At 31.6% G+C, this 12,013-nt stretch overlaps 1 protein-coding gene and 1 pseudogene across 1 annotated transcript; both read left to right on the top strand.

Annotated features, from left to right (window-relative positions):
- Positions 1-356: 356 nt before the first annotated feature.
- On the top strand, positions 357-869 carry LOC128041688 (secreted RxLR effector protein 161-like). Its single transcript, XM_052631989.1, has one exon. It carries the CDS (start codon positions 357-359, stop codon positions 867-869), a length of 513 nt encoding a protein of 170 aa, XP_052487949.1.
- Positions 870-7,086: 6,217 nt separating this feature from the next.
- On the top strand, positions 7,087-11,582 carry LOC128041805 (ATP-dependent 6-phosphofructokinase 3-like; annotated as a pseudogene).
- The last annotated feature ends 431 nt before the right edge of the window (positions 11,583-12,013 follow it).

Here is a 12,013-nt window from a genome sequence, read left to right as displayed (position 1 = left end):
TGTAGATTGATTTATTTTTAGCTTTATATTGAATTATGGTTTCATTACTATCTATTCCTATGACTTTTATTAGATGTTTCATAGGTTCTCATTTTTCTAAAGGAATGACATTCTTTCTGCAACTACTAGTTGTAGCTCCAGTATCTAATAAAACATGTAAAGAATATGTTTTATATGTCGATGATATTTTGCTTGTCGCTAATGATATAGGTTTATTGTACGAAACCAAAAGGTTTCTATCTATGCATTTTGAGATGAAAGATCTTAGAGACGCCTATTTTGTTTTAGGAATTTAGATACACCGAGAGTGATTTCGGGGTATTCTTGGATTGTCACAAAAGAGCTATATCGATAAAATGCTTAAAAGGTCTGGCGTACAAAGTTGTAGACCAGGTGACACCCCTGCTGCTAAAGGAGACAAATTTAGTCTTACTCAATGCCCTAAAAGTAACCTTGAAATTCAGGAAATGCAAAAGATTCCCCATACATCACCTGTTGGGAGTTTAATGTATGTTCAAGTATGTATGTGTCCGAATATTATGTACATTTTTGGGATGTTAGGCAGATATTTAAGCAACCTTAGTATAGACCATTGGATAACAGCCAAAAGGGTTATGAGATATCTTCAGAGACCAAAAGATTACATGCTTACTTATAAGAGATCAAATCTTTTGGAGGTCGTAGGGTATTCTGATTCTGATTTCGCTAGGTACCAAGATAGTAGGAAATCTGCATCAAGCTATATTTACCTATTAGCTGGAGGAGTTATATCCTGGAAAAGTGTCAAACAGACACTTGTAGCTTCATCCACTATGGCAGCAGAGTTTGTAGCATGCTATGAGGCATCAAACCATGGAATATGGTTGTGAAACTTTGTCATTGGGCTGCGCATTTTGGAGAATGTAGAAAGACCACTCAAATTATTTTGTGACAATAAGTCAACAGTGCTGCATTCCAATAACAACATGAGTTCATCTAAGTCAAAGCATATTGACATAAAGTTCCTAGTTGTGAAAGAAATAGTGCAAAATGGTCAAATATCCATAGAGCACATTGGGACAAACTCTATGATAAGGGATCCGCTCACAAAAGGTTTACCACCCAAGGTCTTTCATGAACACACTACCCACATGGGTGTTACATTGTTTGAGGATATCATGATTTAGTGGGATTTTATATTTTACTTGTTTTATGTTTGTTTTCAAACATTTATGTATTTAGTTATTTTATAATCATGATAATAAGGGTAATTACATGTTATTATTTACTATCATGATAGGTTTGCCCAAATTAAAAGTGATCTAAATTTGGTTAAGGTCTATTGGGCTTTAATTATTAAATAAAGTATCGGTGAAATATGTGTAGATATTCTAGTAATTAATTTCTAATTAATGATAGGGTAATTAAGAATTAGGGCTAATGTGTCAAAGTTATATATATTAGGGTTATGATCCATCTTTAAAAGATTTGTGGTGTATTACATAATCCAAATGACATTACTTTCCATTGATAATGTCCATTAGGTGCACTAAAAGCTGTCAAAGGCTTAGACTCTTCTGTTAGCATGATTTGCCAGAATCCTTATTTACAGTCAAATTTACTAAAATATTTTGCTTGTTTAGCTTGATTAATTAAAACATCATTTCTTTGAATAAAGTAACCATAAAAAATAATATTTTGATTTAATATTTTATAATTAATAACCATTCTAGCTTTTCCTCTTTTTATTTCAGCATGGTTTCTAACCATAAAAGCTGGACTAGAATGTAAACTATTAGTTGTTTCTATTAATCTTTTTCTAATAATTCTTTTAATTTGTATATCAAATTCATCTATATCTTGTTTAGTATAGATCATTGGTTTAACTCTAATAATTTTATTGGGATTTCTAATTTAATTTCACAATATCTAGGGCTATTTTGCCTTAATTTTAATGGTTTTTCACTAAAATTATTTTCTAATATTTTAAACAACCAATGACTTGTTTCAAGTTGTTTAATTTGTTCTTTTCTTGATGGTGTAAAGTTTTCATCACAAACAAATTTATGATTTTCTACCAATGGTATTTCTACAAAAGTTTTTTCTGAGATAACATAATTAAATTTTTATCAATAGAAAATGGTAAGTGTTGATATATAAAATTAATCTCCATGTATTCTTTGGAAAGCATAATATTTTAGGTATCACAAATCTTACGTTATTTATCTAGATTGATTTATTTCTAGCTTTATATTGAATTATGGTTTCATTAGTACCATCTATTCCTATGACTTTTATTAGATGTTTCATAGGCTCTCATTTTTCTAAAGGAATGACATTCTTTCTGCAACTACTAGTTGTAGTTCTAGTATCTAATAAAGCATGTAAAGAATATGTTTTATATGTCGATGATATTTTGCTTGCCGCTAATGATATAGGTTTATTGCACGAAACTAAAAGGTTTCTATCTAAGCATTTTGAGATGAAAGATCTTAGGTTTGTTAGACAGATATTTAAGCAATCTGAGAGTAGATCATTGGATAACAGCTAAAAGGGTTATGAGATATCTTCAGAGACTAAAAGATTACATGCTTACTTATAAGAGATTAAATCTTTTGGAGGTCGTAAGGTATTCCGATTCTGATTTCGCTAGGTGCCAAGATAGTAGGGAATCTACATCAAGCTATATTTACTTGTTAGTGGAGGAGCTATATCCGGAAAAGTGTCAAATAGACACTTGTAGCTTTATCCACTATGGCAGCAGAGTTTGTAGCATGCTATGAGGCATCAAAATAGGAAATATGGTTACGAAACTTTGTTATTGGGCTGAACATTTTGGAGAATGTAGAAAGACCACTCAAATTATTTTGTGACAATAAGTCAACAGTGCTGTATTCCAATAACAACATGAGTTCAACTAAGTCAAAGCATATTGACATAAAGTTCCTAGTTGTGAAAGAAATAGTGCAAAATGGTCAAATATCCATAGAGCACATTGGTACAAACTCTATGATAACGGATCCGCTCACAAAAGGTTTACCACCCAAGGTCTTTCATGAACACACTACTCACATGGGTGTTACATTGTTTGAGGATATCAAGATTTAGTGGGATTTTATATTTTACTTGTTTTATGTTTGTTTTCAAACATTTATGTATTTAGTTATTTTCTAATCAGAAATAAAATATTCAGTTTATTCAATGTTTGTTATTTTGATCTTGACCTCAATTAAGTTTAAAGAGGAGCAGATTGCAAATAGACATGTTTAGATCTTATTGTGTGTAATTTCCATACTACACATCCATACTTGATCTATGTTATTTTTTGTATTAATATGTGAGATCGGGGATGGATTTAGTTACAATATATGTAACGAAAGTTGCCTTAGTTCTATGTTAGCATAAGTAATGGACAAGATTGTTCAAATACCTTTTAAATATGATAATAAAATTTTGAGCTCATAAGGTTATATAATGACATGTAATTATAGAGTAATTAGTATATATATGTGTGGTCCAAGTGAGAGATTGTTGGAAAATATGGACATCACATATATAATAAGGGTAATTACATGTTATTATTGACTATCATGATAGGTTAGCCCAAATTAAAAGTGATCTAAATTTGGTTAAGGTTTATTGGGCTTTAATTATTAAATAAAGTATGAGTTAAATATGTGTAGATATTCTAGTAATTAATTTCTAATTAATGATAGGCTAATTAGAAATTAGGGCTAATGTGCCAAAGTTATATATATTAAGGTTATGGTCCTCAAATTACACACAAGATAACTTTTCTAATATCCCATCCTTAGTAAAGAGAGAGCAAATATTCTCTGAATTTCTTGTGTGCTAATTTGGAAGATCAAATCCCCATGATCAGAAAAAACTTCAAGGAATTCATGGATTCAGGTACGCTTCCGCATCTAGTTTTGTTCTTGATTTATTCTTGATGATTTGACATGACAGATCCTGGTTTATGATTTATTAAGTTTTGTATCAAGATTTTAACAATTCTAGCACCATGATCTAAATTTTAAATTCTAATTAAGTCATAAAAGTAACAATATCACATCAATAAGATTTTTCTATTCGTCTAATCTAGAGGTGTTCATGGGTCGTTGGTCACCTAACCTGCATTGGGTCAAGCTTGGGTTCATTTTTCAACTCCGAGTTGGCCTTACCCATTTACTTTTCAAAATATATAAAATAATTTTACTTTAATATTTATATATATATATATTTATAATTAAATTTAAATGAAAATATTTTTCTTTAACATTAAAACAAGCCATTTGGGTGAGTCGAGCTCATGCTTGAACTTGAACTTTTTTTAACATTAATATCATTATAAGTTTTATTCATATTTTCTTTTTTTGGATACAATGCCGAAAACTACCCATAGCATCTTCCCAACTCTTAAATAGGAGGATAATGCGCTTCAGCGCACTTGAACCTATGTCCTCCTGCACTGACAACAATACCGATGCCAATCGAATTAAGATTCAATCAGTCATGAATACCTATAGTTTAACCACTTGCTTGGATGCTAAGTACTAACTTAAATTTGACATGGAGCAATTTTTATACATGTGAACGAAATTGTAAATACGTTTTTATTATTGTATGAACAATTTGAATATGACATATTAAAAAGAATAATCCTGCATTTCAAATGGTTTCACCTCAAATTTTAAAATTGATGGCTAAACTAAATTAAAAATCTCACTTTTGAAGATTCAATTAAACATTTTATATTTAAAAATCACTTTAGAATATTTAAAATAATTTTAAAATGTTTAATGTAATTAATTTTATTCTTTAAAATCTAAAACTTTAATTTTCTCCGAATTAAACGATAAACCACATTGTTATTAAATTTATATATTAAAATGTATTTTTTTAAAATAAAATTAATTAATCTTGAGGGAGGAGGAGGCGAGGCAGTGGCCTTCACCCCAAGCATGGAAAATCGCCCTTTTAATTTTATAGGAAATTACAAACTAGTGGTAAATTTTTTTCAATTTTCAGAACTTTTATTCATTTCTGGCCCGAAACAAATTTCCCTACTATTTTTTTGTAGAAAAAGTTTATGGGAGGATTTTTACATCGATATAAAATTAATATGGTTTTACATCATAATTTTTTATGATTGATATATTAACAACTCAGCCATCATCTTTTAAATTTTATTCATATAGATCATGCATGTTAAGTTTGAAGTAAAGAAAAAATTAACTATTTATTTTATGCAAAAAACTATTAAATATATATTAATATAAACAATATTATAGATAAATATGATAGAGATATTGCACATGACAAGTACAATTATATTGATAAATTCAACGTTGAACTATTAAAATATGAATAATAAAAAAGTACTTCTATGACACGTTTGGTTACTAGTATAATAACATGAGTAAAAGTTTATTTAACACATATTTCAAAATAGTTACATATAAAATAAGGAATAATTTATATAAATTTAAACTTGAAACGAGAATGATGAGTAAAAATCTTTTAAAAATAAAACCTCTTCAAAATAAGTAAAAGGAAGAAGAAGAAGAAGAAAATCATTATCTTTACCACAAACAAGTCATGTGAGTGGCTAAAATTACCATTTGTAATTAGTTTATTGCTTACTTATGTAATAAAACATGTGGAAAAATAATACTCCTGTCAAACATAGCATTATTATTAATGAGACAAGCTCAAATATTTACCCGACTCAAGTCATGTTTATTATTAAGTTTGTATTATAAGTCAATTAAACATTAATTCAGTTGTGGAATTAAAAAAAACTCATTCTTTTAATGTAATATTTATTACGAGAGTACTTTTGTTATTTTATATTTTGTATAAAATATCAAAATCTATCTACAATGCAATTTGAACTTAAAACACTATAATTTTTAAAACCTCGAACTTTACTATTTGAACCAACGAAATATTTATTTTTATATCAATTTATTTATTTGCGGTCGTTCTATAATATAGTGTTAATAATCAACCACTAGAATAAATAAAAATAATTTTTGTTGGTAAATATATAAAATTGATAAAAAATATATTTTAAGTCTCTATATTTAGGGTATATTTTGAATTTAATTGATTTAGTATTATTTTTAGGATTTTAATATTTTTATTTTTGATTTAAAATTCAGTTCTAATTATTAGCACGGTTAAAATTATTCGATTAAATTTGTCAAGGTGACATTTTGAAACAATAAAATACACACTTAATAACTATGTAATAAAAGAAATAACATTATAATAGACTTGAATTTAATAAAAATTAATAATATTATTAAGGAGAGTAAAATTTTAAATCTAAAATATTGAGAATATAAAATTTTAAAAATAGAAATAGAGAGAATAAATTTCCACAACAAAAGCATATAAAATTGAGCATATTTTAACCGAAAACTATAAATCGCCTGACCCATGGTGAAACCTGTGGGAAAGAGAATGATGCATATACACTATAAAGAATACAACGAATGCAGTGCCACCTGTTTTGTGCGCTACACAAATTAAGTAGTTTTGTGCGCTACACAACCATAGAAGGAGAATGGGACTAGAATTTAGATCCAAAGCACAAACGACGCGTTTTATATTTTCAAGTGTTTTCTCGCACATTTGATTATTTCTTTTAAGGGAGATTACGATTTTTTTTTCACCATCAATATTTTAATGGTTAAATATTTATATTTCATTGATATAAATTATACTAAAATTTTTAATTAATTTATATTAAATATTGAATTAATAGTTTTATTTATTTTTTAAATGGGAAATATCATAAAAGTACCATTTTATTTTATTTCCATATAAACAAAATTTTCATTCTCACAACTATTCTCATATTTGATAAATAAAATTGTTGATACCAAATCTATTACGATTTTAATTATTTATGAAAATTAAATTATAATGAATATTCATATATCAAAATTAGGCAAAACTAAAATTTTAAAATAAATTCACAAATTTAAATTTAAAAAATATTACAAAATTTAAAATATTCTGTACGATGTACGAAAAAAAAAAAAAAGACCTCTCCGAAGACAATCCCTATATATTAGCATTACCATTAGCGGCCAATTCCTTTTCCAGTTTTTTCTAAAGTAAAAGAGAATACTCGAAATATAATAATATATAAAAGCTTGTCCAACTATTCTCCGAGAATTGAGAGAATCGAACGTTCACGTTTTCCTTGAGGAAGCTAGCGATGGGAAATCCCGGCGATACGCAGATGAAGTTAGCCACCGGCGAAGGCGGTTACGTCCTCGAAGATGTTCCTCACCTCACCGACTACCTCCCTGATCTTCCTGTACTTTCTCTTCTTTTTCTCTTTTTATGTATTTATTTTACTTGTTAAGTACTGATCCGGTTTACTTGAGATCGATAGAGACGAGGTAGTGGTGCACATTGTTGAGATTTTTTGTTTAGTAATAGTTACTTACTTGATCAGGCTTTGGATTTCATTGCACTGTTGGTTGCTGGGAGATAAGAGTTTTTTTTTTTTTTTTCATTTTCAGTACCTTTAAGTGAACGGTTTTCCGTCACTTTAGATCAAAAGAGCCGAGGTGCACAGTGTTAATATATATATATATATATATATTTTTTTTTGTTTAATGATAGTAATTTTTCGGTTTTCGATTTCATTGCTCTGTTGAGTGCTGAGAGCTCAGATTCATTTTGTTTTTTGGTCCCTTTCATTTTGAGCATCTTTATGTCATTATTTTTCTTCACTTTAGATAAGAGAAACGAGGTGTACGTTGTTGATATTTTTGTTTAGTGATAGTAATTTGATCAGCTTTTGATTTCATTTCTCTCTTGGTTGCTTAGAGCTCAGGCTCCTTTTTTTTTTTTCTCCATTTTGAGTACCTTTAAGTTGCTGCTTTTCCTTTTCACTTTCTCTCTTGTTATTTCTCTGTTTTATAATATATATATATAACATTTTATTTTATCCGTATATATTTACGTGGCAGAGCTATCCGAATCCTTTACAAGACAATCCAGCTTATTCAGCTGTCAAGTGAGTAAAATTAAAACTGAAAGGTTTCATCAGCTAATTCATCAATTTTGGATTGTGGTTGACGGTGGTTTATTTGTGCGGCTTTTTTTATTCTCAGGCAGTATTTTGTTAATGACGATGATACCGTCACTCAGAAGGTGAATCCTTGTCTACTTGATTGGATTTTGCATTTTATGTAAAATTTATTTGAAGTTATACTCTGTTTTCTAAGGCTTGCATTTCGTTGAAGTTGAGGTTTATATGTGGTCAAGAAAGAATGCAGTGAAACCTTTAGACATAAACAATTGTTTGTTTTATATGTTGCAACTAATGTTATAAATTCTTAGTTACCTATATACCTTTTTAATCAATTGGTTAAGTGATTCACTAGTTTTATTACAGATTGTTGTTCACAAGGACAGTCCAAGAGGGTGCATTTTGACGTGCAGGACCTCGCCAGAGGTAAAAAATTCATCTTGCCTACATGCTATTGGGTTATAGTTACTGAATGATAAGCTATGGACAGTTCACTGACTGGCAGTTCTTATGTTTATTAGGTGTATTTTGAATCAGATGAAGTGCATGCATGCATTGTAACATGTGGTGGTCTATGCCCCGGGCTCAACACAGTGATCAGAGAAATTGTGTGTGGCCTCTGTCACATGTATGGTGTTAAAAAGATTCTTGGAATAGATGTAAGTAATTTTGGTACAATACCTTGGGTTATTTTGTTTATGATCAGCAAAGAGAATACCATCATCTGATAATCTCACTGACAACTTTTACTTGAGACATCTTTAGGGAGGATACAGGGGTTTTTATTCAAAGAACACTGTCACCCTAACTCCCAAAGTTGTCAATGATATCCATAAACGTGGTGGTACAGTCCTTGGGACATCAAGAGGTGGTCATGACACCTCAAAGATTGTCGACAGCATTCAGGATCGCGGAATCAATCAGGTGTGAATGAGGTGCAAGTGTAGAGTTTGTCAGAGATCCCCTTTGTTTGTTTGAATTTATGTCTCATATTTATTTATTTCAAATGTCTGGTATCACGTGGCTACTTTTTGTGGGTTCTAATTGTCTCCTTTAGTGATTCAGGTTTATATACTCGGAGGTGACGGGACACAAAGAGGAGCAGCAGTGATTTTTGAGGTATTAGCATTTGGCATTTTTGTTTTTCAGTTTCTGAGTGTCAAATAAGAAATATGTTGCGTAGAGGCTGATCAATATAACCAAGGGTTAGTCAAGGATGCTTCTATTAAGTATTGTCTGAATAATCTAAGCTATTCTTCATTAATTTGAATACCAAACAATGAAACTAATTGTTATTCTTATGTTTAATGATCTTGGCAGGAAATTAGGCGACGTGGCCTCAAAGTAGCTGTTGCTGGAATCCCAAAGACCATTGACAATGACATTCCGGTACTTCACATATTCGTAGTTGTAGTTCTCTACAAATTTCGTTATTGTTACCACTTGAAAGACTTGTCGATTAATCCATGAGATGACATCGTGCTGGGTTGCTGATTTTGGTTCAGGTTATTGACAAATCATTTGGTTTTGATACTGCGGTTGAGGAGGCTCAACGTGCCATTAATGCTGCACATGTTGAATCCCTAAGTATTGAGAATGGCATTGGACTTGTAAAGCTAATGGGACGCTATAGTGGTATGCTTAGTTTTAATTATAATGGATGGATTCTTTACAATTATGTAATCGATGCTACCTGGTGTCTCTAGTTTTGTTTGATTGCGGAATTGGTGTTTTTGGATCCCTTCTTTAATTTTCTTATTTAACTGCTGCTGCAGGTTTCATTGCAATGTATGCTACACTAGCCAGCCGAGATGTTGACTGTTGCTTGATTCCAGAGTCACCATTCTATCTTGAAGGAAGTGGCGGACTTTATGAATATATTGAGAAACGACTCAAAGAAAATGGACATATGGTTATTGTGATCGCTGAAGGAGCAGGACAGGATCTTGTTTCAGAGAGCTTGCAGTCCATGGACCAGCAAGATGCTTCAGGAAACAAGCTTCTTCAAGATGTTGGACTGTGGATCTCTCACGGGATAAAGGTGCTACCTTCAATTGATGCATGGCTATCGAGTAGATGTCTATGTAAAATCTACACTGAAGTCTTTTATCACTTTGTGTAGGATCATTTTGTGAAAAAGAAGATGCCCATTAATCTTAAATATATAGGTTAATGTCTCATCCACTCTTTATTTACTTTGTTCCTACTAAATTCAACCTTTCGATAATGTGCAAAGATATATGACATGAAAAATTGGCTTGCAGATCCTACATACATGATCCGGGCTATTCCTAGCATTGCTTCCGATAACGTCTACTGCACCCTACTTGCTCATAGTGCAGTTCATGGAGCAATGGCTGGGTATACAGGCTTCACTGTTGGTCCCGTCAATGGCAGACATGCTTACATTCCATTTAATGTATGTTCCACGACTCCTTTCATAAACTGTTAAAAGCTATAAATTATTGTCCAAGTGTCCATGGAACCCATCAACCATGAATGTTGCTAATCAATTTCTGTTTGTTATTCTCGCTTTGTTTGAGACAGAAACTTAGAACAAAAGTTAAATACAAGAAGGGGAAAGAAAGAACTGTGGTAGGTTGGATGTATATTTGCCAAACTTGACCCGAATCCGGAAACCTGAACCGATCAACCCAAACCCGAACCCAAACCCAAACCCGATTCAATCTGATTTTGACTATAAATGTCAACAGCCCGAAACATGACTTAACTTAACCTGACTGAAAAGACCTGAACCCAAAATGGTCCAAACCCACATTGACTTGAAATTTTCAAAATTTGAATTGACCTGATCAAGATTGGCTCAACCCAAAATTAACTCGATGAGTTCAATTGACAGGTCTAGTTGCAAGGAAGTGGCATATATGTAGGTTTAGCCATTGAGTTTTGTTGTTCGATCTACTGGCAAAAGATAATCATCATGGAGAGCTTCATTTGGTCTCCACTAATATTTAAACACTTTCTTGACTGAATTTATCTTTTCTGATGGTAATTGCAGCGTATCACCGAGAAGCAGAACAAGGTTGTGATTACAGACAGGATGTGGGCAAGGCTGCTCTCTTGACTAACCAGCCAAGCTTCTTGAACCCCAAAGACATTGCTGAAGCCAAGGAAGAGAAACAACCTGCAACTGGCTTGTTGGATGGGGAAAATTGCAAAGACAAAAGTCAAATACCGAAGAAGATCCTTGCATGGTTTGAAAGTTCCTCCCACTTTTTTATGGTCACTCGGAATTAGCACTCTTTATCATCCTTAAATAATCAGTTAAATAGTAACTCGGGCTGCGTGGATTACTAAATAGTTAGAAATTTTGGTGGAGGTGGATATTAACATTAAGAAGTTCATGGTCTGCTTACATGTGTTTTGAAATGTATGATCAGCTAATCCAGGCTGCCATGGAACTGAAAGTACTGATCAACCTTGCATTGCATCATTTTTGTCTTTCATGTTCCTTTGTGTTATGTTATTTCTGTATGCCGTAAGAGAAGATAACTAATGGTTATATCACTATTCCAGGTTAGAAGCTGTTTTATGAGTAATTTATTATTATTATTATTATTATTATTATTCCAATTGGAACAAATTGCAAATAGCTATCTGCAAACCCACTACCGAGGGTGGTGGGACAAATTGGAACAGTTCTTCAAGGCAGAGGGGATTCATGAACATGCCAAGGTTTGGTTGGTGATGCTACATCTGGAAGGCAAAGCACTAGACTAGCATAATTTCTTCTCACAAAGGCAAGGAGGGATCCATATTCTGACATGGGACACCTATGCTCGTGGTCTACGGTAAAGGTTTGGCTTAGTATCATTCCAGGATCCAATGGCCGAGTCAGTATCCTTGAAAAAACATAGTTCGGTAGATCAATTTCATGATGAATTTGTGAGTCAACCAACTCCGACTTCCTGAATCTTACGCCTTAAGCATTTTTTCCAATAATCTGAGGGAAGA

The sequence above is a fragment of the Gossypium raimondii genome, chromosome 6 (genome assembly GCF_025698545.1).
Source record: "Gossypium raimondii isolate GPD5lz chromosome 6, ASM2569854v1, whole genome shotgun sequence".
Lineage (NCBI taxonomy): Eukaryota > Viridiplantae > Streptophyta > Magnoliopsida > Malvales > Malvaceae > Gossypium > Gossypium raimondii.
Note: the sequence above shows the minus strand (reverse complement) of the source record. Positions and strands in the feature narration are given on the sequence as shown.

Coding starts and splice junctions, on each gene's coding strand:
- LOC128041688 (XM_052631989.1), top strand. CDS start 357: ATGCTTAAAAGGTCTGGCGTACAAAGTTGTAGACCAGGTGACACCCCT.